The sequence below is a fragment of the Tilletiaria anomala genome (genome assembly GCF_000711695.1).
Source record: "Tilletiaria anomala UBC 951 chromosome Unknown K437scaffold_176, whole genome shotgun sequence".
Classification (NCBI taxonomy): Eukaryota; Fungi; Basidiomycota; class Exobasidiomycetes; order Georgefischeriales; family Tilletiariaceae; genus Tilletiaria; species Tilletiaria anomala.
Window position 1 is genome coordinate 1 of NW_013546846.1, and position 21,755 is coordinate 21,755.

General features: G+C 52.3%; 11 protein-coding genes across 11 annotated transcripts; 6 read left to right on the top strand and 5 right to left on the bottom strand.

The window, feature by feature from the left end:
- K437DRAFT_57668 (uncharacterized protein) lies at positions 1-1,107 on the bottom strand (the record flags this gene model as incomplete). The annotated part of the gene is made up of 1 exon (XM_013384532.1): positions 1-1,107. A coding segment is annotated over exon 1 (987 nt), but the record flags the coding sequence as incomplete, so codon positions are not given.
- Positions 1,108-1,931: 824 nt separating this feature from the next.
- K437DRAFT_229853 (P-loop containing nucleoside triphosphate hydrolase protein) lies at positions 1,932-3,788 on the top strand (the record flags this gene model as incomplete). The annotated part of the gene is made up of 4 exons (XM_013384533.1): positions 1,932-2,131; positions 2,191-2,971; positions 3,021-3,497; positions 3,561-3,788. 4 exons carry the CDS (start codon positions 1,932-1,934, stop codon positions 3,786-3,788), a joined length of 1,686 nt encoding a protein of 561 aa, XP_013239987.1.
- Positions 3,789-6,727: 2,939 nt separating this feature from the next.
- On the bottom strand, positions 6,728-8,461 carry K437DRAFT_265344 (uncharacterized protein; the record flags this gene model as incomplete). Its single annotated transcript, XM_013384534.1, has 6 exons — positions 6,728-6,990; positions 7,036-7,189; positions 7,236-7,283; positions 7,376-7,409; positions 7,602-7,814; positions 8,031-8,461. 6 exons carry the CDS (start codon positions 8,459-8,461, stop codon positions 6,728-6,730), a joined length of 1,143 nt encoding a protein of 380 aa, XP_013239988.1.
- Positions 8,462-9,395: 934 nt separating this feature from the next.
- Positions 9,396-10,714, bottom strand: K437DRAFT_260182 (uncharacterized protein). Its single transcript, XM_013384535.1, has 5 exons — positions 10,281-10,714; positions 10,084-10,205; positions 9,914-10,021; positions 9,718-9,846; positions 9,396-9,649 (listed from the first exon to the last, which is right to left on the bottom strand). Exons 1-5 carry the CDS (start codon positions 10,324-10,326, stop codon positions 9,467-9,469), a joined length of 588 nt encoding a protein of 195 aa, XP_013239989.1. The 5' UTR covers positions 10,327-10,714; the 3' UTR covers positions 9,396-9,466.
- Positions 10,715-11,725: 1,011 nt separating this feature from the next.
- K437DRAFT_58544 (uncharacterized protein) lies at positions 11,726-13,029 on the top strand. The gene is made up of 5 exons (XM_013384536.1): positions 11,726-11,857; positions 11,918-12,207; positions 12,282-12,424; positions 12,485-12,713; positions 12,802-13,029. Exons 2-4 carry the CDS (start codon positions 11,956-11,958, stop codon positions 12,621-12,623), a joined length of 534 nt encoding a protein of 177 aa, XP_013239990.1. The 5' UTR covers positions 11,726-11,857; positions 11,918-11,955; the 3' UTR covers positions 12,624-12,713; positions 12,802-13,029.
- A 175-nt stretch (positions 13,030-13,204) lies between these two features.
- K437DRAFT_260184 (uncharacterized protein) lies at positions 13,205-14,387 on the bottom strand. Its single transcript, XM_013384537.1, has 2 exons — positions 14,010-14,387; positions 13,205-13,922 (listed from the first exon to the last, which is right to left on the bottom strand). Exons 1-2 carry the CDS (start codon positions 14,024-14,026, stop codon positions 13,670-13,672), a joined length of 270 nt encoding a protein of 89 aa, XP_013239991.1. The 5' UTR covers positions 14,027-14,387; the 3' UTR covers positions 13,205-13,669.
- Positions 14,301-14,590, top strand: K437DRAFT_260185 (uncharacterized protein). Its single transcript, XM_013384538.1, has one exon. It carries the CDS (start codon positions 14,308-14,310, stop codon positions 14,476-14,478), a length of 171 nt encoding a protein of 56 aa, XP_013239992.1. The 5' UTR covers positions 14,301-14,307; the 3' UTR covers positions 14,479-14,590.
- K437DRAFT_260186 (uncharacterized protein) lies at positions 14,591-16,111 on the top strand. Its single transcript, XM_013384539.1, has 2 exons — positions 14,591-15,482; positions 15,560-16,111. The coding sequence occupies exons 1-2, from the start codon at positions 14,997-14,999 to the stop codon at positions 15,863-15,865; spliced, it is 792 nt and encodes a 263-aa protein (XP_013239993.1). The 5' UTR covers positions 14,591-14,996; the 3' UTR covers positions 15,866-16,111.
- Positions 16,112-17,570: 1,459 nt separating this feature from the next.
- K437DRAFT_260187 (uncharacterized protein) lies at positions 17,571-18,546 on the top strand. Its single transcript, XM_013384540.1, has one exon. It carries the CDS (start codon positions 17,821-17,823, stop codon positions 18,139-18,141), a length of 321 nt encoding a protein of 106 aa, XP_013239994.1. The 5' UTR covers positions 17,571-17,820; the 3' UTR covers positions 18,142-18,546.
- K437DRAFT_265347 (uncharacterized protein) lies at positions 18,296-18,957 on the bottom strand (the record flags this gene model as incomplete). The annotated part of the gene is made up of 3 exons (XM_013384541.1): positions 18,296-18,388; positions 18,469-18,659; positions 18,888-18,957. 3 exons carry the CDS (start codon positions 18,955-18,957, stop codon positions 18,296-18,298), a joined length of 354 nt encoding a protein of 117 aa, XP_013239995.1.
- A 1,134-nt stretch (positions 18,958-20,091) lies between these two features.
- On the top strand, positions 20,092-21,351 carry K437DRAFT_265348 (uncharacterized protein; the record flags this gene model as incomplete). Its single annotated transcript, XM_013384542.1, has 5 exons — positions 20,092-20,183; positions 20,336-20,424; positions 20,502-20,707; positions 20,909-20,916; positions 20,985-21,351. The coding sequence occupies 5 exons, from the start codon at positions 20,092-20,094 to the stop codon at positions 21,349-21,351; spliced, it is 762 nt and encodes a 253-aa protein (XP_013239996.1).
- Between the last annotated feature and the right edge of the window lie 404 nt (positions 21,352-21,755).

Sequence of the window (21,755 nt, forward strand, 5' to 3'; positions counted from 1 at the left end):
TGTTCGGCGCACCTGCCCTGCCAATTCAGGCGCCTCGACGAAAGGGACTGATTGAGAGTGCAGCTGGTGGCCGACGGTAACAGCCAAGAATTCAGTATCTGTCAGTTCTAGTTGCGCATCGAATCGATGCATCGACGCGCGCAACGCAAAGTCGATGGCTTTCGACAAGCTCTCTGCCGCTCCAACAAGGTTCTGCACGCCGAACTCGTACATCACGGATGCGATGAGAGCATGTATGGCGTCCAGCATAGATCGAACCGCTTGCTGATCAAGAAAGACGCTTGATGTGGGTACCGCGAGCTTTGAGACAGCGGTGCGTGCGGCTGTGATAGTGCCTTCATTGTCTGAACCGCATGTCAGACCGCGGCACACGCGCGATCCGATGGCAGCAGCAGTGTAGGCCGATGCGATGAGCGGGTCTTCCGTCAAGGACGGCGCCAAAGAGAGGCAACGTTGAAGCCGCGCCATAAAAAGGTGCTTGAGCCCTAGGACGGGGCACCACGGTGCTGCTTGTTCGAAGAACGCTTCAATGTCACGAGAGTCGAGAGCTGGAAGAAGCTCGGAAAGCCGACTTGAGGGCGACCGCGCAAAGCCTTGCATCGGCCGTAATGAGGAGACACCGTCGAGTTGCAGAGGCGATGCTGGTGTTTGTGACAATTCACCGATGAGCCACTCGTTGAGCAGATCGGGTGCTGCACTGAATAGCTGCTGACGTTGCCGCTGATCCCCGGCTCTAACGGTGTCCTTTTGCAGCCTCGGCCGGCCTCTCTTGGCTTTTGGCAGCCACTGGCACGCTATGCCTGCCATCTTGCAACCGTGGCAGCGACCTTCGCCTTGGACAGTGACTGGTTCCGCATCCGAGCCTGGGAACTGGTGCAAGAGCGCAGCTGGCGGCTCTCCGTCGCATCTGTGTTTTCCTTGCCGACAGAAAACGCATGCCATGCGCCCGCGCAGAGTCTGTAGGGGAGGCGATTGAGATCGAGGCATGTTGATCCGGAGACGTCGGGCTCGAGTGCGGCGCGGGTCTTGTGGGCTGGTGATCACCAGTCACAGATCAGACACCTGGCCACTTGTGCTTGAGCGAGCGTCAAGCTGCCAAAACGGCAAATCGGTGACCTGCATCTCGCATCCTCTTTCATATTGCGAGCTCAGATAAGCTGGGCCTAGCGCAAAGGCTTATGTATGGTCCCCCAAGCAAGACGCTGGGGGGCTGCAAAGAAGCCGAGCTATGGCCGTATCGCCGCGCAAGCAACTACTCGGCGCGCTGCGACGTGGCGGTGTGGCGCGTGGCGGCGACATGCATGAAATAGCCGCAAAATAACCGCGGGCAGCTGGGCACCCTGCGGGACGTGAGAAAAGGCCCGTGCCGGCATAGACGCACAGCACACGATTCTGCAGAGGTATGCGATGAGGGCGCCAGGAGACGGAACCTTGAGCATCGAATCGCATCTCCCAGGCAAGTCGCGGGCAAGAGAAGCAGGAAACGGCCCGCTACGGCCGTGCATGCTCAGTTGTTCAGTACGACATACGGTATGGCGCGGTGCGGCGGCAGCCTTTCATATATGAGTAATGACCGCATATTAGCCGCGCCACGGCGGGCACCAGTAGCCTGTGAGGAGCAGATGCAAGAAAGGAGCGCCTGCAAGGCTGCGGTCCAAGTATAAAGCGTGGCCGCACGTCAAGCTCTGCGCTCGTTATTCCCCCAAATGGTCGAGACACCGAACAGTGCATACCGATCGATTCCTCCCGGCTAATCACAAGACAAACCTGACAAGATGAGCGTCTCTCAAGAGCTCGAAAAAAACACAGCAAGCGAAGGCGTCACGCTCACCTGGTCTAAAGTGACTTATTCGGTCAAGAGAAAGGGCCAGCGCAAGGAACTGCTGCACGATATTCACGGCCATGTCCACAGCGGTGAGATGCTGGCCATCATGGGACCCTCTGGCGCTGGCAAGTCTACCCTGCTGGACATTCTTGCCGGTCGCAAAGCAAGCACCACTGGAAACATTGCAATCGACAGGGACGGTGGCGTCAAGGAGATCGTCAGAGTCTCTTCGTACGTCGAGCAGGACGACGCCCTTCTCGGCGTCTTGACCGTACGCGAAACCGTCCGATTCTCGGCACTGCTTTCGTGAGTGCGGGCTTCAACATGATCAATGGTGAATCCTAATATGTGATTCTACTTTGCAGACTCATGGAGAGCGGCGCCTCTCGCGCAGAAATAATGCGCACAGCCGACGAGACCATCGAAAGCTTGGGGCTGCAGGGCGTTGCGGACAATCGCGTCGGCACACCGTTACAGCGCGGTATCTCTGGCGGTCAAAAGCGGCGCTTGACCGTTGCAACCAGCGTGGTGGCGCATCCTCGCATTCTCTTCCTCGACGAGCCGGTCTCGGGCCTCGACTCGGCGACTGCTTTCGAGGTCATGTCGGCTATACAACGTGTTGCCAAGGCCAGGAACATCGCTGTCGTTGCGACAATCCACTCGCCTACGTGGGAGACATTCGCCCTCTTCGACTCAGTTCTCCTGCTGGCCGGCGGCGAAACCATGTTTCGCGGGCGGCCGGATGAGGTCGTCCAGTACTTTGGCGAACTCGGCCATTCCTGCCCGTCTCACACGAACCCTGCCGATCACATGATGAGCCTCGTCAATTCCGACTTTACCTCCAAGGATCAAGCACCGGATGGCCTCGTCAAAGGGAACTCGCACGCGTTCGCTGAAGCGTGGCGATTGCATCCTTGGTCGAAGTACGCCTCACCTGAAGTACAATCGAAGCCACCGTCAAGTTCGCGGACGCGAGGGAATGCTCTGTCGCACTTCTTCAAGGCCACGCTCCTTCTCTCGCAGCGCAACCTGCTCAACTACAGCCGCAACCTTTTGGCGTACGGTGTGCGTTTCGCCATGTACATTGGCATGGGCGTGCTTCTGGCGACAGTTTGGGTCAACCTGCCTCAACTGGACAGCAGAATTGTGAGTGAGCTTCGTTCCACATGACAGCAACGACTGACCAAAACTCCAGAACGACCGCCTTAGTGTTCATTTTTTCTCGGTCGCCTTCCTTGGCTTCATGAGCGTTGCAGGCATTCCCGCCTTTCTCGAGGAGCGCTCCGTTTTTCTCCGCGAGCGCAAGAACAACCTGTACGGGCCGGGTCCGTACACCGTCGCACAAACGGTGTGCACACTGCCGTTCCTCTTCGCTTGCGTCCTCATCTTCGCCATCATCAGTTACTGGTCTATCGGGCTTCACTCCGGCGCAAACGAATTCTTTCGCTGGATGGTGTTCGTCTACCTCGGTGTCCTCGCGGCTGAGATGCAGTCCCTCTTGATCGCCGCCATCGTCCCAACCTTTGTCGCAAGTCTCGCTCTCGCTGCATTCCTGAACGGCTTCTGGATGGCGGTGCAAGGCTACTTTATGCGCAATCTTCCGTCTTTCTGGTACAGCTGGGCGCATTGGATCGACTATCAAACGTTCGCTTTCCAGCTCTTGGTGAAATCAGTGAGTCAGCTGGAACCACTCAAGTCGCAGATCCACGATGGTTGACACGGGCTCACGATCTAGGATTTTACCGGGCTCATCTTCCCCTGCGAGGGCAACATTGCAGCGAGTTCATGCCACTGCACATTCTCGAGCTCCCTCATCGCGGCGGGCCAGTGCGCTGTCGACGGATCCGACGTCATCAAAAGTCTCGGCTACGAAGGTGCCAGCTTTGTGTTCTATGCCTTCATCATCGTCATCATCACCGTCTTCTACCGGCTCGCCTTTTACTCTGTCTTGCGTTTGACATAAATGTGGGGTGTGGAATGCCAAAATGTTCTAGTGGGAGGTACATGTTTGTCTGCCGTTGCGGGCGAGCTGAAGCATAAAGATAGGAAGAAATGACTCTAGGAATGCGAGGATAGGTGAAAGGAGAGATGGCCGCCTCAGGTCTTAACATTGCGTTGCTTGGAGCCAGGGTACTTGCTTGTGACCTTTTGAAGCTTGCTTTCGTATGCCTTGCACGTGAGGGAACCGACCCTGTTCCTGGTCATGGCAAAGGAAGGCCAGCAGGTTTGGCTCATCGAGGTAGATGAAGTTATTGCCCTCCGGACCTGCGCGTGACAGAGTGTGAGAGCTTGCTAGGCCATTTGCTGACAGAATTGTATCATTCACCCTGCGTGTTGTTCGCTGCGAGATTTGTTGTTCGTGTACAATAACAAAGAAAGTCTATGCTAATTCAGTTTCACTCACCAGCTAACTCTGCGACGAACCTCTCTGCTGCGATCGTGACGAAGAGGCCACCGAAGGGAGAGTTGAAGAAGAGCGGGTTGCCATCGACGGACTGCCGCCAAAGGATGGCCTTGGGGGCGAGCATCAAGTCGGACGTAAAGACGTCGCGCCCAGGCGTCGCATCGTTGTCTCCCAGCTTGAGCAGCTGCTTGAACAAGTTGAGGTTGTTGTAGTTTGCCCCGGGCTGATAGCAGTCTTGCCGGATGATTGAGGCGTCACTCTCGTAGACGTGGTGTGTATCAGTGCATACGAGCTCTTGGCATTAGGAACGGGCATGACCACGCAGAACAAAAAACTTTACCAATGCCCTGGGGCTCGCTGCCACCCAAAATGCTCTGCAGAGGGCGGAGGATATCCGCAGGCTTGTAGGGGCCGCCGATGGACCAAGTGGTGCCCAGCACGCCGCTGTTGAAGACTGTGATATATCCAGTGAGTGCAATGGCGAGGATGTCTTCAACGTCAAAGACGTGGTTGATAGCGGCGGGTTTAATTAGGGTTCATGCTTGGGTTAGGGACGTTGGATACGAGGAACTTAAGGAGTGTTTGTTGAAGGTTAGAGTTGATGAAGTTAGGCGAACAGAAAGCTAGTTGTAGCTTGTCCCTTATCATCGAATGAGATCAAACACGTTCGAACACGCGACGCGTACCGCATGACGCAGCTTGGTGTTGTGGAACAACGTCAGTTTAACGCCAGCTGACAGTATTAAGACTTGCGCGTGAAGTAGCATATTTGTGGCTAAGGCTGAGTCTTGAGCAGCCGTGGCTTCGAATGTCACTGTCGTGCAGCAACCACGGATCCCTTTGTATTGACCTGAAGGACGATAAACAGAGGAAAACACTGTCACCTCCTTCCTGGTGCTTGAGATGTAGACGTGAAACGTCCTGATGTCTTTTTATAGCCTACCAAGACACCGGCAAGACAAGCTAATTAGGTACTTAGAATTGTAGTCGACACTGTGAGCCTACCCCCACCGTTCTCACACAGCGCCGTTCGGCGATCAATCACTAAATTAACTCTTAGATAAAAGTTTCACAGATATTTCCAAATGAAGGAAATCTACGAGTCGCACAAAGCAAACGGAGCGGCCAAGATAGACCCAACATGATTGTTGACGTTGATACTGTCGGATTTTATCAGTGGCGAGACTTATTGCTCGTGTATTGCTGCTTTTGCGCACTCCTTTCCACCAAACTACCAAAAGAGCGTGAAGATGTGTGTGAAGCCATTGAGACAATGTAAATTGTTCTGTAATCTGCCCACCGCCAGGCTTCACCCCACTCGACTGTGAGGCCAACCGGCTTATCAGACAAATGCTTGTAGACTAGTGCGGAAGCCAGGCGTCGGCGCTCGAGACTCAATAGCATCCACCAGCTGCGTTCGTACACAAGACAGAGGCCTACGCACGCCCTCCTGTCCAGCCCCGGCAGCCTTCTTCACGCGGCATGGGCTGCTCTTCTCGCTCTTCGCCCACCTAAACCAACCTCTGTCACCTTCGGTCACCGCGGGTCCTCAAAACCCGCCGCACATACGCCGTTGCGCCCGCGTTTACGCGTACACGCACTGCTTCTTCAACGCCCGAATTTTGTCCACGTCTTCTGAGGCTGCAATCGGCGGCTACCCCTGGCCCAAGACACGAGACAAGTCTTGTCGAGAGTCTCCTCGGATCACCGGACCATGGGTGATTGCTCCACGAAGGTGACGGTGGTGTCACTGGATCATTGGTGACAGTAAGGCTGCCTGCTGTAGGAGCAGGAACAGAGGCAAGTCTAGTTTGGAGTTTGGGTATAATTAGACAAGGTGGACAGGTCAAGTCAACGTGTCAGTTCTACTGAGTTCCATCGGTTTCCATCGCTCTCTACGGTCTTCCATCCCTCCACTGGCGAAGGTACATGAGTGCCCATTGTCTTCTGTACTTACCAACATACAAGCAAGCATACGAATCCTTCCTTCCTCACACATTCATCTCGTCTATTAGCTGCCGCAATCGCGACAAAGTCATTCATTCATTGATGAAACAATTTGGCCTGAACGCAGGCGGTGTTCACGTATGCACCACTCGGATTCACGCAGTTTTGACACCGGCCCATGATATGCTGAAGGTCGAAATATAATATCAGCAATACTGTTTCGTCGAGCTACGCTGCGATAAGCCGCTCTCATCAGGAGAGGGCAGAGGTGACGGAGCACAATGGTGGTGGCAAAATCGCATTGCAGACGTTAGAGCAGTGACAAACGAGGTTTGCCGCCACGCAGCAGCCCGACATGCATGGTGAGAGCTAAGTCGCCATGACCTGTGCGAGCTTGAAAGAAGTGGCTTAGCAAACCTCTTGGTCAGTTGAGGTACGACGGTGGTTTCAGTAATGTCTGCGGTTGTGTAACGTCATTGTAGCCCGAGTTGCGCGTGCACATGCCAGCTGACTGCCGGCCTGCGTACCCCCCCAGCAGAACAGCAGTTCTTTCATTTTACGCTTGGCTTGGGAGTACGAGCATTCCTACACCCCGAAGGTTCATAGTAAAACTTCTTTGCCAGGGAGTCCACAAGCTCTTTGCCCGCCACTTCCGCATGTCCTGGCACCCCATCCAGGTGGAAAGTGCTGCGTCCATCAGCTTCCAAGCAAGAGCGTGCCTTTTCCTGCAGCTTGAGTAGTGACCACTGGCTGGAGCACGTTGGTGCTGCTAAAATGCACTTGACTATGGCCTGGCTGTCGGAGAAAGCATGAACTGCGTGAATGAAGCCGTATATATGATTATGATGAATTGATTAACGCCGCAGAGATGATGATGATGGGTTGATCAACGTCTTGGAGCAATGAAATCCGGTCATCATAAGGTAGACGGCGTGAGAGCGATTGACTGTGTGGACATAAGGCCCGTTGAATTGTTGTGCAGCTGCAGAGCGAGAACGACGCCACAACCACACCTATGAACGAGCAAAGACGGCTCATCGCATGACAGCTGCACCAAACCTTAACTTCGGAAAACCCAGTGGGAAACTGTTGAGGGAGGAAGCGTTGCTGTGAATATCAACAGTGCGCTAGTTAAGCATGCGCCGAGCCGCGTGGCTCATGGAGAAGAGGAATGGAGAGATGACGCCTCGTCAACTTACGATGACGGCGTTGAGTCTGAGTCGCTGCCTGTTGCTGTTTGGCGGCGAAGATACACGTCCGAACGAGGGACGAACGCAAAAAACGTGCTTGGGCGCTGCAGACCCTCCTGTGGATTTAGTATTTGGTCGTCCTTATCTATGAGAAGACGGTGGAAAGGGGGCGAAATGCTCGCAGCACAATGGATGCAGGCGATGCATCTCCTCGCAGAACTCTCATTCGGGCTACCGGTCCTTGCGATGCCTCCGGCGGTGGTAGGCTGCAAAGTCGCCGCGTCCTGTCTTGGCGGCCAGGTAGCAGCCGCGTACGCCGCGTGGCCAGGCGAGGTAGGCGTGTGGTCGACGCGAGTGCACTAGTACGTCTGCCATGCCGTCCTCGGACTCTCGCAAGTGCAGCTCATCGTCCTGTTGCTCGGCATGAGCCTGCCATGCCCTCAGCAGCCTGGCCCGCGCCAGGTGGCGCGTGTGTGACGTGGAAGGCTTGCGTTACGTTTTGAAAGGAAGGTCGCATCCTGCACAAACCGGTGCGCCGGCCAGGGTGTCGTCTACAACCTCGCAATAGCCCGGGACCATGTGCAGCCCCTAGAAATTAAGCGGCATCTCCCCAAGCCACTTCCTGACCTGCTTCTACAACTAGCGCAACGTAGTCTGGCTTGACGTGTGCGAGCTCGCCGAAGCCGATGCGACGAACGCCTGGTTATCGCTGAACGCCCAGATCTGAGACACAGCCTGAATACCAGTTTGCAATACAACGGCCTCGGCGTCGTAGACTTCGCAAGACGCCGGCGGGCCCGACCTGATGCTTCCCTGTGTGATGCATAGTAAACTCGACACCCCGCGCTCAATTACGCTGCTTATCATCCATGCCGAGATATGCCAAGCAGACCGGGCACCATGTAATGCTCTAGCCAGAGTGGTTGAACTGTTGACAATGGCACTGGATCTAGCCTTTAGTCGTCTGGCGTCAAGGTGGCGCATTGAATGTGGCGATGACGCGAGTGAGGAGGCAGTAAGAGTTCTTCGCAGAAAATCGAGGAAGTCTGGATGTGCTGTGCTGTTGTCGTTGAATTTCTGACGGGCGCAAGTCATTTCGTGAGGTGCTAGGTAGGGCCATGGTATCGCTTCCTCAGTATCCATCGAAACAAGTCAAGCCATGGTTCTATCAGATAAACCTACCCTCAGTACAATATCGAGCAGCTACTTCACGATCACACAATACTTTGCGAGACTGACTACAACAGCGGCACTTCGAGCACTCAGAGACAATGGAAGCGTCAGCTTGGCCTGCCATCGACAAAAAGAAAGGACGTCTATCAGGCGTGGCGAGCGCCAACGATTCACGAGCCAGTCGAACATTGCTGACTCAGCAGGATTGAATGCTCTGTTCCCTCTGGACAAAGAAATAAAAAGATGCACGCTGTCTTCGCATTGTCTGCCTACCTGCCTTGGTCCAGTCGATCACAGCCACCTTCTTGCATCCACAAAGCGTGTTGGACGAGCAGCATTTATCTTCCGTACGCACCTTGGTGAAAAAAAGGACAGACGACTTCGGTAAGTAATGAGCGCAAGCTATCCCATGCCTGCCGTCTTCATTTCCACGACAAAGCAGTGGGGACGTTCGATTCTCCTCAGTATGCAAATACTAGGACAGATTACTCTGCTGCCAGTCAGGCCGACAACAGAACTGCAATGCACATTTTCTAGTAATTATTGGAACATTCGTTCAATCAGTACAGCTTCTCAAATCTCCTGGTCGACAGTCAAATATTGACTGATTGAGGGGTGGAACTTGCTGATGGACAGGGCTTCTGTCGAGTTGTTGTCGAGCTTCCCTGGTGCAATCGGCCAGCTATGCAAAGCGATTCAACGTGTACTTTAGACGAGGTAGCGAGGCAGTCGCCTAAACAGAGGCAAGAGATACGAGTTGGCACAAGTCGATGTAATCAGGAGAGAGAAGGAAACTCTGGTTGAGAGAGTAAGCGTGAGACGCAGCAGAAGGTGCCCGTGTAGAGTCTTGGCTCACACGCGCAGAATCAGAAGCCATAGCTGATCTCAGCTCAAATCGTTACTGCCCGCTTGCCAGTACGTCTGCTGTCAAAAGCCAGCGGAGAAGCCGCGAAAGTACTTTTGCGCGCACTGACGATAGTGAAATAGGAGGAGGTCTTTGTGAGGACGATGTTCAGGTCCATAGCTGAAACGATCTGCAGTTAGAACCTTTCCGTGATATTTTCGCTCCTCTGGTTCGGGGAAGAGGAAGTGAACTATGTAGTCGTCACCCTGAAGGAGCAAGGGAAGGCACGGCTTCAGCGTTTCTCCCAATTAGTAGCAGCCGCGCGCACCCTAACCTGAGGCCAGAGTGCCCATTCACCGCGATCGAAAGCCCGATGTAAATCGTCTCGGACCAAAATACCATACTGTGGTTCGAATGGCCAGAGTGTTTGCATCTCTGAAGGACTTAAAATTTCTGCATAGTACTGTCAAGAATAATTTCCGCATTAGCTGACTCGCCTCTCGCACCGCCAATCATAGACCCAGACAAACCTCGGGACGACTTTGAGGTATGATATGCGCTGCTGTGCACAGCCTCCAGTGTGCGTCTGTCAGGAGACACTTAGTGTCGCGAGCGATGAGCTCAATTCTGAATGAAGACTGAAGATGTAGCAGAATTCAGTGAACCATTGTCAGAATAAAGGCAGGTAACGACGACTAACCTGGTTGGCTGTGGATCGACTTGAGTTGCTCATTGTGCTCGTCTCACCGTCTGGCGGCGGAGGACGCCTGGACTGCTTGAAGCGTGGACCCTTGTGGAATGTGCAAGAAACGGCACCTCCTCCTGAGGACATGTGAAAGCATATCGTCAGGCCTGCGTGCACAACACACCGATGATCCGTGCTAGACCTTCTCTTACCTGTGGTTTGCCAGGTAAATGTCTCATCACTCCGCAACTGCTCCATGTCGACTAAGTCACGGGAATTGCTATCAACAAGCTTGCCCTCTTCAACTACACACATGCGTACAATGTCAGCTAGGAGTGCGCATGGATCTGACACTGCAGCTCCAAGTAGAAAGTCGACGGGCACGATGCAGAGCTGCTGACCAGTGCCATCCTGTACGACGTGCGATAAGCCTTTCCACAGAGAAGAGGCCTTGCGATACGTTTGGATGTGCTGAGCTGTTGCCGTTTCTGTGGTCATGATGATGATGATGATGAGGATTATGGTGATGGTGACGATGATGATGGTGACGATGGTGATGAATTATAGGTTTCCTCACCGCGCATGGATGGCTGTTGAACCTCTGCTTTCCCAAAGACAGCGCGCGCGCAGAGACGTTGATTATACGTACATTGCGTGCACCTGATCTACGATCACCATGGATCCATACCACTCATCGCTAGAGATCTGATTCTGTAGCGAGCACGAGCATTCTTTGCTTGGAACGAACTCATTCGTCCGCCAGGACCCACACGTCATGCAGACTGATGCCGCGTGTCGGCTGCCAGCGTTCCTTTTCAGCGATAGTTCAGCAAGATGCACATTCTCACATACGACACAAGGCCCATGGATACGCTGACACGCGCTGAGTGCCACAGCAGGTAAGCTAGGCTTACAACGGGCTCAAAGACGCTTGAGCTTCTGACAACAGATGCGATGCTCAAGTCGAGAGGTTTCACACTGCCATAACTGCTTCGCAAGGTTGAGAAGGACAGTGTCTGTACCGTCACAAGTGCAATCTTTCCCTTCTTAATTGCTTTGAAAGCGCACATCTGTGATCTCCGCCGAGTGCAGCTGCGTTTAGATTAACTCAAGCGAATATGCTGCTCCATGATGCTATGAAAAGTTCTCATTGTGTGTCGTTTTACTACTCCGAGAGCCTTAGGTCCAATGGAAGCGGAGCGAGGGACGGCAAAGATGCACTGCCGGGGAGAGGCAGAGAGCTACGCAGCGCGCGCGTGCATTCATGTACGCAGTTGCAGAATCTCATCCCCATCATTAGCATCGGCCACCGGCACCAGTGCATCCTCATGTCAGCCACCAGTATGCAAGTACAGCGTTACCCACTCGCACAGTCCAAGTGGCCAGGATCGATAGCCATCGCGGTGTACGACCAGAGCGATCAGCGACTTTGCACATTTCCGCGCGACCTCTCCTTCGTTCATCGGTCGACCCATTGGCGCAGCTAAGCTGCATGGCGCGAATGCGCGTGGAGCAAGATAGCAGCTTGGTCGAACATGACCTTGAGGCCGTAGTAGAATTGAGAAGCTCTGCCAATCTACGATTGACCTGGATGCGCGCAGCTGAATGGTCACAAAAGATGCGGCGCTGTGCTAGCACCCACACCTCATCACGCACATGCTTAGATGCAGCGGTGACACCGTACACATTTGCGAAAGGACCCAGATTCAGGTGTGCCAGGCGACCTCTGCCGGCAGCGCAAGCAAGTGAAAGTACAATGAGCAACTTAAAGTGATCAACCGCTAATCAGGTGCGTCATTCTTCTGCACGTCATGCGGCGACGAGATTGCACTGATTCACTGTTCTGTAGGCGGAGTTCAGGATATCCCTTATTGGAAGAGACTACACATGCTTGCTCATGGACGAAATCTATGCCCGCTGTACGGCGGTGCACATTCTACCCCAGAGCCGTCCCGAGGTAAGCGGCGGGGGAAGCCGAGCAAAAGCATATTACAGCCACCGACGTGCATGCGCATTCGGTACCACGAAGAGGTTCTCGGCTTCCCGGAGGGGTTTCCCTTCAGTCCACAGTACGGATTCTTGGTTGCCGATACCTTGCACCACCCGTTCGATCGTGGAGAGTGGGCTCTCTGGCCAGACGTGAGTCGCCAGCGCCTATCGCGCCAGTGTATGTCGGACTCGCACTGACTCAGATCCGTCTCACCTTTACTCAGGGTGAAAATCTTGTTGTTCGCTTCTTCTATCCTTCCAAAGCGCTCGATCGCTCATATCACGGTAAACTCATTGCGCTGTTACGCTTCCGTGGGGCTCCCGAGGGTCGCCCGAACAGGAAAATGCTGCTCTTTCACTATCAACAGTGCGTACGCAAATACGTGCGTGGCTTTTCGGCAGGATTCTGAGGTCAGTGCGACGTGAGGCCCAAGAAAAACATTGCGCAGGTACAAGTGACAGGTGTAGGTGGACTCAGCATCGTGGGGGAAACGGTGTTGGTGGGTGAGACTGTGGCTATACGAACCCACGTCTTCAGCCCAATTGTTTCATTTGATCGGGCATAATGCAATACACGCATTACAAGTGTATCAGCCAGTAAAAGCGGGCGTGAGTAGCAAGTGGCTTTGCAAGGAAGGCAAATTAGGATGTTGAATGTAAGTGAATAAGTCTGAAGAGCTGCAAGGAGCAGGCCTTGAAGGCGAAAGCAAGTTCAGTGACTAGTTTGACGTTGCAGTTATTGAGTAACCTGATTGTAAGGATACAGAGAGAAAGAGGAAGACAGGATGATGATGATGAACCCAGGGTGCGGCAGCCTGTTAGATCAGCCTTCAGTGTAAGGCTGTCCACCCGAGCCCCATTCTTGGCAGGGTCGCAGAGGAAGTTGACACCATGTCGAAGCAAAGTGGGCGTCAATTCAGTCTACGCACCAGATCACGCGCGAAGCATGGTCTGGAAATCAATAAGTTGTTAATGTCGGAAGGTATTCCTCCACTTGACATCAAGACCTCCCTCTCAACCATTTTTGAGCGTTCATGACCACATAATATCGAACGTACTCGAGTCCCATACTACCACCATTTATAAGTGTAGCCCTCTCTCTGTTTCAAGATGCTTTCGCAAAGTTTCCCCCATGCTTGTGCGCTCCGTGCTCACAGCGGGCAATGTGCTAGCGACTTTGACCCATAAACATGCCTGCTTTTTTAGCACCATCTACGAACTACCGTTCCACTCATCAATGTCACCGGAACAAAAGGTCTGAAACCAGGAAAATTACGTCTTTCAGAATTTCTAGAGAGGTACGCCCCGCGTCTCCTTTGTCCCACAGTCGTCACTAGCTCCTCGACTACGTGTCCAGAGAGAGCTTCCTGAATGCCTATGAGGCGCTGGATGTAAGCGCAGACCTGCCTGATCTCTTGCCTGCCTCAACCACTCAAGGCAATGCTCGAGAAGAGGTGCACTGGAATGGTGCGGTTGCATAAGAAGATGAGTGTTGCGCAGGCAATAGGAGCGTCCGCCTTTCGTGTCGTTGAGATGAAAACGATCGAACGTAGATGAATGGGTTCTGACGCTGTAGATGCCGCCGTCAGCTTTGTGCATCGGAACGTACTGGTCAACTGGAGGCTGATCTCAAAGAAGCGCCAATATCACAGAGTCGGACCACAAAGGCAGACCGGGTTCCAGCCGACAGTTCTTCGCGCCTGCCCAAGGGATACAGGAAACAAGTGTTGGCCATTGCCTTACATCGGACGTACACTGTTGTTACTTCTGCATGCGAGATTTGTGGTGTCGATGTGTGGGATTGGAAGAGCGTAGAGAAGGGGACTACGCTCAAGGGACAAATGTAGAGCGTCCAGGATATCGATCTTAATCCAAAGGAACACTGGTCGGGTGAGCATTGACTGTGCAAGAGCCACAGGGAGGTACCTGTTCAGCAGCTATTGCAGACTCGCCTGCCATACTGCGGCATCTTGCTTGGTAGACACACAGATCAAGCTGTAGAACTCGCAGAATCATTGGAAGAACATCAAAATACTGGGGGGGTCATGAGCACGTTGTCAATGCAGCGCGGTTCTTGCCAGGTAGCGTTTCGCACCGGTATTGCTTCTGTGATTGAACTTCTGTGTGATACACCATTCTTAATCAGCTGCGCATGCTGGTTGATCATCAAATAGGTGCAGGTCTCGTCAGGAATACTCAAATACAGAGGTATTGTGATTGGGTTGGCTCAGACAGCACCTTACAGAAAGAATGTTTCGCGAGTCTTTGTGTCAAGGTTCACGAGGAGTGGGTGACCTTGAAATTGCGCTCGTTGTGGCTGTGATCGCTGTGATCGCTGCGCTCCGGACGCTCACCCTGCACTCGGGTTTGGCTCTTCGAGAGACTACTGCGTCACATATCTGTCACATTTGCTCGAAGTAATAAGCAGCTTACGTATGCACTTGCATTGCTACTTTACTCGGATGCATTAAGTCAGGCGGTGGTTGGGAATGTGTTGTAAGAGTTGCTCTTTGGCCAAGGACGGGTGCTGGAAACATGCAAGCATTCGGCGACCAGCAAACAGGTTTGTTGATGGACACCGACGAGTCAGGTACAAAAAAAGCACGTGATTGCCCAAAATTGCTATTTGTGCGACCATCATGCGAACTAACCATGTGACTTGGCAAGATATCAATCACGTCTACGTCAAAGACGACGGAAGGGTTTGATTTCTGCACATTTCCATCACCTTCGTAGGGGCTGTAGCGTTGCACGAGTAGCTCCCCGCTCTCTTAAGGGCACACGTGCAAACGCTCGCAGCGGCAACAAAGCGATCGCTGTACGCACACTGGCAGAACCTGTGTTGGTCGGATGGCACTCGACCAGTACTGAAAAGCGCTCCGTCCGCAACAACCTAACTTGGCCTCTTGGAGACGAGCCCACGGCATCTTGGGCTCCAGATGCAACCGGTCACGTACATTCGAGCAAGCGAATCTTGGGGCGGACAGAAGTTCAAAGCTATTGACAAGTCCGGTCAAGTGCTGGTGTCCATTCCAATCCAATTTGCGAGGGATGGCGGGTGCAATACAATTGGCTTTGTGCTATCTCAGGTAGCATTTTGCTGGGAGCAGGATGGGTTTCTTCAGTCCGAGACAGGGCAGCGGTTAGAAGCTGAGGCTCCACTATTCGACGGCACTGCTATCTTTGTTCGTGAAGATGGGAGCACGGACGCCTGCACTCCTCGGAAAGGTCCGCGCTTCAAATACAAATACCGCGCACCAACAGAGAATTCAAATGCGGGCACCATGAGCAACTCTAGCCGCTCTTCTGACCTTCAAAGCCGATTCAGGGTTGCGCTCATTGCGCGTGATACATTCTGTCTTCTGTCTGGAGCTGATTACGAAGATTGCGTTGCAAGCCACATTCTTCCGTTAAGCAGGCCAGAGGTGAGTTCGATTGGACTTACCCGACGGTATCTTACAGGACTCAAGTGCGCTCACACAATCCCTTCCCCTAATTTCAGTACTACGCCGAAGTATTGGGAGAGGACGTGCAATACCTTTTCAAGGCCGAGTACGGCCTTTTGCTTCGCAGCGATCTACATCACTCATTTGACCGGGGCGAATGGGCACTTCACATCGATGGAGACAACTTAGTGGTTCATGTCTTCAAAGGAAGAGGCTCCGCTAAACCATATCATGGTCAAATTATCACTCCGGCAAGGTTTCACCTCCGCCCAGAATCTCACCCCAACCGGGATGCCCTGATGTTCCACTACCAGCAATGTAGCATTCAACGATTCCGAGGCTTTTCCTCTGGCTTCGATTAAAGTAATCGTTTGGATTTCTCATGCGAAGAATACACAACTGGCCTGCAATGCCAGCCAGTTCGTTCCAATATGAGCGCCTTCATGCTTGCTCGTCGTTCGCAAAGGCTAGCAATTGTAGTGGAGGAAAAGTAAGGTCAGCGCGGCGAAGCATCCCAGAGCGAGCGCCCTTCGGAAGCAGTGGAGTCTGTCTTCTAACGATATATAGGCGGTACATAATGGGTGGATTGATTGTGCGTGGCCAATGACATGGAACAAGGCTCTTTGCTGCGACTTGCGTGCGAAGCACAGTCAAGATGGGAATTGCAACGAGTGCGATTTGGGATGAATATGGCGTGGTCATGCCAAAAATATCAGCTAGAGCGCAGCAGCAATCTCTGTTTCCTCATGTGCGTGGCCTGGTCTTGTGGGACTTCGAAGCTGTAGCCTCTTCGACTCTCAGCAGACACTGCAAGTAACATCTTCATCGCTGATTGCCGGCCACTCCAGTACCCGTGCACTCCTTGACAGCTTGCTTAATTGAGAGAGTCAGTTCTTGAACCACTATAATGGAAGATCTGCCGCATACAGAGATGGTCTTGGATTGGGCTTGAGCTGGAATATTTTGGCCGACGACCTCCGCGTTGCTTTGCACTCTGGCTTTCTGAAGAGAAGAGACACACTCTCAGGGGTCGTTACATGAGTTCAGATGCTCAAGCGCGATGCCCCAGACAAATACATGGCGTGTCAGTGGCAATTATAAAAAATCAGCAACTTGAGGGGTCACGACTTACCGTTGGCGTGCGTGTTTCGAGGAGACGATTTAGGGATAAGCATGCTTTTGCGCATGTCCTTCCAGGTCTTGCCTAAAGTTTCCGCCAATCTCTGTGACACCGACTGTCCCTTGTATCTAGGACATGCGGCTGGGGCCTTTGGGTTCCGGCACAGTATGAGGGACTCCGTTCTACGAGAGCAAACGCGCGCAGTCCTCGCTTTGGGGGTACAGTACGCGGTGGGAAGAAATGCGACTATGAGCTATAAATGCTAGTATCTTATACGGTTCGAGATGCTGTTGCACAGCTATTGTTTGTACCGAGCTTCAATATGATGTGCTAATCGTCCGCTCCTTGCCCGCTCAGCTACGGTTGGTGCAGCGGTTGGGTCTGTCGGGTAGGGCAGCGGCTTCGTGTTTGAGTCTGGGTGCAGCCAGTCAATTAACTTGTGTCACTCCCTAATTGTATTTCTCGGATAACATCTTACGTGTTTATAGCATCTTATCTGTATACAGTTTTATATGCGACTAACATGAGGAATCTTTTTTTTAACGATTGTCAAGTGCGAGATGCGAGGTCTTTATTCTTTGTAAAGCAAGTAAGGGTTTGGTGAGGTCGATGCTCAATTTTGTGTACTGCACTCAAGGCCACTTCCTCGAACCTAGTTCAATAATCCTGTGTTCCTTCTGCTTCTTAACATTGGGATGGTACACACTTCGGATCCGGACTTGAAATACTGTTACCTAATGTATGAAGGCTGAATCTCTGTCGGCTTTTGGACCCCTGCTCAAAATCTTAAAACCCTCGAGATCCATGTGGAAAATCTTAGGTCCATCGGAGTCTTGTTCCCCTAGAAATTCTTAGGGTTAGGGGAAGGCAAAACCACTCGCTTTCATCCTTCCTAACCCAAATCCAACGCTTTCCTCGTTCCATACAATAATCCGAATCCACCTCTACTCTCACTTGATCAACCCCCAACCTCCCCATCCCCATATCTAAACCAGATCCCTTTCCATCTAACCCATCACAAGTTCCCTCCCCAGTATCCGTCCTATATTTTCGTCCCAACTGCCACCCCCAGGTGCAATACCTTCTCTTCTCTATTCCCTCTCGCCATGCATATTCTATTCCATTCTATTTTAGTCTATTCTATTCTATGCTATTCTAGTAGCAATCTATTCTGGTAGCGTTCGATTTCTCTACCCTATGCCCATTATTTCCCATCTCTGCTTTTCTTTCTTACTCCACACTCTACTCATCTCACTCCCCACACATCAACCACTTCCATACACCCTCCCTCAGATACCCCAGAACGTCCAACCAGCCCATGTCCCAGTCCTCAATTTCCTCCTTCAACAATACTGCCCTCTTCTCCCAAAGCCGTATCCAGTCACCACCCACCCAGCACCTTACCAGTCATTCCTAGCACTCCCCCTTCTCTCCCTCCTTGGCCTCCAATACATCCCATCCCTACTTTCCCTTCCTACCTCTCCTATATTCTCCCATACCTTCATCCAAAGAACCTAACAATCTCAATATACATTCATCATCTCAGCAGTTTATCCCCGTCTGACAGCAACGATCATCTTCCCCTCTACACTTTCTTTCCATCTCTATAAGCTAATTTTCTACTAACTAACACCAACCTCTCGCCCACAGCTTTGCATTGGCCATGTTCAGCTCAAAATTTAAACTCCTCAACCCTCCAAATACCCAGTTTCATTCGGTTAATCGTCCCTCCGCTATTCTCCTCATACCCTGCGCAAGTAGGTGCCTAGAACGTGAGGTGAAGCGTAGAAACATGGGTTCGTCCATGAGTCGAAACGACCAAACACCTATCCTCACAAGCCCCACCTTTCCTGTCGTAGACTTGTTCCCTAAGTTGGGCCCATCCAATATACCAAAAGTCTCCAAGAAATGCTTCTTCCCGATATAAATCTTCACAACACTTCCACTTTCCTCTCCCGCTCGTCTTTCAAATGTGCCATCTGCGGCTCTGGCAGCTGCGCCAGCCAAAGGGATGATGAGCGTAGCATCATTCCGTCCTGCTAGACCGATTTACTCAAACGACGGAGACATTATAGTACTCGTGCTGCATCGTCTCTTTGTGCTTTTGCCTTTCCCAAATCAGTTATTTGCTCGTCGCCACAGGAACGGCAGTGGCAGCGCCGCCGAAACCATCAATGGCAACGGCGTTGGCTTGCACACATCAGTAATCCAGCAACTGCAGCAGCAGAAAGCATGGATCTCGTCTCTCATCAAATGGCACACACTCTTCAACACAGCCTTCAACTGCTTCCTCAGCCTTGACATGCTCTCGACAATGGCGCGACTCAGCCACATTGTGTTCGATAGCCACGACAGTGGATGGCTCTTCAAGACAGAGGTTTGGCAAAGAAGCTGTAAATACAAGCGCGAACGTGGAAAGCAACACTAGGACTTGGCTAATAAGCTTTGGCCATCAGCGACCTAAGAGCATCGATATTCGTAGGCAAGCCCAGGAGGCATGGGCAGGCAACGCTTTACAGCGGCAACGTTCTTCAGTCGCAGGAAAACTAGTAGCAGGGCGTAGCATCAATGGTATGCTCGCGCGGCAAGTGTCAGCGACGTGCGAGGTGATAGTGCGGCCATGAACCACGACGTAAGGCCTGGACAGCCGGCTGAGAGACGCGAAAGTACTGCTGGATATTAGTTCTAGAAGGACTTTCTCGCGCGGAGAAGGCCTGGGTAGCATCGGCGGATGCGCAAGAGGCTCGTTAGACAATTTTTCAGTCGCTGTAAGAAGCGAAGCATTCCACTTTGGCGACGCGCCCATCGAGTTCTTAAGCGATCCGGAGCCGCTCGTCATCGAAGCTCGTCCCAATTGTTATGTCAAATCGTTACCATCAACAGCGATTGAAAGCAAAACTAGGTCTTCAACTAGCAGCGCTGTTTCATTTGACTTTGATGTGACAGCTGGCGTCAGACTCAGCAACAGCTATGGAAACGGCGTTTTGATGAAAGGCCGGCCATGCGAGTGATACAGTTTCGGCTGCAGTGATAGAGGTAAATGAGCTGAGGATATACTTCAGGCTCAGACTTAGCTCATCTGCATCGACGCCTGACAGTCCAGGTTTGGGCATGTCATTAGGAATGATCTACAGTTCAACTGTGACAGCATCGCGCAGTCTGTCCGAAAGACACAACGAGAGCAGCAGCAACAGGGTCTAGGATATGTGCTCTTCTGATGCGCGAACTCCTTGCGCTCTCGTTTTGGGTAAATAGCATCGACCTCCATTTTTCTCGTCGGCGGGCAACTTTAGCAAGGGCCAATACTCGTCATCTCAATAGCAATCACCATGTTTTTAAAAGGCCAAGATAAGTCTATGAGAACGCTAGCCGATTACCTTAGTGCGCGCCTCAAGCAGCTCTCCATCATTTGCACCCAATGAGTGCCAGGCGACCATTCGCTCGGCCTGCTTTCCCAGTTTCTTGACAATGGCCTGCTATGGAACTGCAACGCGAATGAGCTCAATGTTGTGTATAGCGGTGATGGTCTCGTTAGGACATTGGGCAGCAAAAGACCCAGGGTGATGGCGACCACTATGGGTGTAGGCCAGTACTTTAGTACCTCTTTTCAGCGACGAGATGATCAATGTGATTAGGCTGAACCCGACGAATCAATGACATTCGCAAGCAGCTGGCTGCCATTCGAAGGGTATCACTGTGATTCACATCGTAGGCACTCTTTCCACAGTCGATCAGTCTGCTGGCAAGCTCCTGCATCACACACTAGAAATGAGCTGATCATTTTCGAGGATACCACTGCAGGTACATGAAGTCGATGATGTCGCTAGCTCATGTGGCCTCCATAATTCGCACTTTCATCTGTATCCTCATTTTTACAGGGGACCACAAATTTGACGCCTTTGCGCAAATGTCATGCCAAATTACAACTGCGCAGCTCGACTTTGCGACGCTCAAGCGTGAGGATAGAATGCAATTTTCTTCCGAACAGTATGGGCCAGGGGGTGACGCAGGTGGATTTGTGGCCCGTGGCGGGGAAGATGCCTCGAGAGAGATTGACTGGGAGCTTGAAGTTTGCGTTAGACGGGTGAGTAGAGCAGAGCTGCGTAAATTTGGGTCGCAGGACAGAGTCGTTAGGTGCCAACAGCCGGATCAGATATGCGACCATCATCGCGGAAACAACAACGATTGGTAGGATGGAGTTGGACAAGGACTGCTGCTGAAGCAGTGGAAGCATTTTGGATTACGTGTTCATGTATCCATGCTTGATTAGTTGACTATTGACTAGTTCACCTCGTGAGTCGGAGAGCCAGGCACATGAATTGCAATTCTTCACGGTACTAATTCACCTGGAAAATGGAAAGCGCCATTACTACCTCCCTGGTGTTGGTGGCCGCAGCCTCAAAAGCAGTGCTGTCTGCTACCCAGACATCCGCTTGGCGCATCTTGCCGAATGACGCCATCCAACTTGGTTATACAACGCTTGCGCATTGCAAGAGACGCACTCTGGGTGTGATTCGTTTGGACATCGAGGGTGTTCCACAGGGCGTGTCAGTCGTAGAGACCGATGCTATAGGCGGCGGCACGGTTCGTAGCATGATGAACGAGGGTTCAGGCTATGACCCTAGTGAGACGAGCTCTTCAGCCGGCGGACCTGGCGAACATTACTGCGTGGCAACTTCGGCATTTGATATTCTTGTCTCTGCAAATGAGACTGGTACTATGCCCTAGAGCGACAATAATATTTCCCGGGCGAACTAAGAATTGAATGCCGGCGGACGTCTTGCTTTTAGTAAATACAATGGTAAAAAACAGATCGCAAGGGGTTCCTTGAACTCCTAAGGTTTGAAAAAGTCGCCGGATTCACCCTCCTTAAGCTTAAACTTCCATATGGCGGCGAGCGGCGCGTCACGAGGGTTAGGGGGGTTTGCACAAGAAAGTCCGAACTCGTCTCGTCGAGGGGCGCCGTGATGGTTTGGAGCAGGGACATCTTAGGGTTAGGGATAGGGTTAGGGTTAGGGATAGGGATAGGGATAGGGATAGGGTTAGGGTTAGGGTTAGGGTTAGGGTTAGGGTTAGGGTTAGGGTTAGGGTTAGGGTTAGGGTTAGGGTTAGGGTTAGGGTTAGGGTTAGGG

Excerpts from the sequence above, each read along its gene's own strand:
- K437DRAFT_260182 (XM_013384535.1), bottom strand. The coding sequence starts at position 10,326 with ATGGAGCAGTTGCGGAGTGATGAGACATTTACCTGGCAAACCACAG. Across the intron at positions 10,206-10,280 it reads ATTTACCTGGCAAACCACAG|GAGGAGGTGCCGTTTCTTGC; the intron begins GTAAGAGAAGGT and ends ACATGTCCTCAG. Across the intron at positions 9,650-9,717 it reads AATGGGCACTCTGGCCTCAG|GGTGACGACTACATAGTTCA; the intron begins GTTAGGGTGCGC and ends TTGCTCCTTCAG.
- K437DRAFT_58544 (XM_013384536.1), top strand. The coding sequence starts at position 11,956 with ATGCTTGCTCATGGACGAAATCTATGCCCGCTGTACGGCGGTGCACAT. Across the intron at positions 12,208-12,281 it reads AGTGGGCTCTCTGGCCAGAC|GGTGAAAATCTTGTTGTTCG; the intron begins GTGAGTCGCCAG and ends ACCTTTACTCAG. Across the intron at positions 12,425-12,484 it reads CTGCTCTTTCACTATCAACA|GCCCAAGAAAAACATTGCGC; the intron begins GTGCGTACGCAA and ends GTGCGACGTGAG.
- K437DRAFT_260185 (XM_013384538.1), top strand. The coding sequence starts at position 14,308 with ATGTTTCGCGAGTCTTTGTGTCAAGGTTCACGAGGAGTGGGTGACCTT.
- K437DRAFT_260186 (XM_013384539.1), top strand. The coding sequence starts at position 14,997 with ATGCAACCGGTCACGTACATTCGAGCAAGCGAATCTTGGGGCGGACAG. Across the intron at positions 15,483-15,559 it reads TTCCGTTAAGCAGGCCAGAG|TACTACGCCGAAGTATTGGG; the intron begins GTGAGTTCGATT and ends CCCTAATTTCAG.
- K437DRAFT_260187 (XM_013384540.1), top strand. The coding sequence starts at position 17,821 with ATGCCCATTATTTCCCATCTCTGCTTTTCTTTCTTACTCCACACTCTA.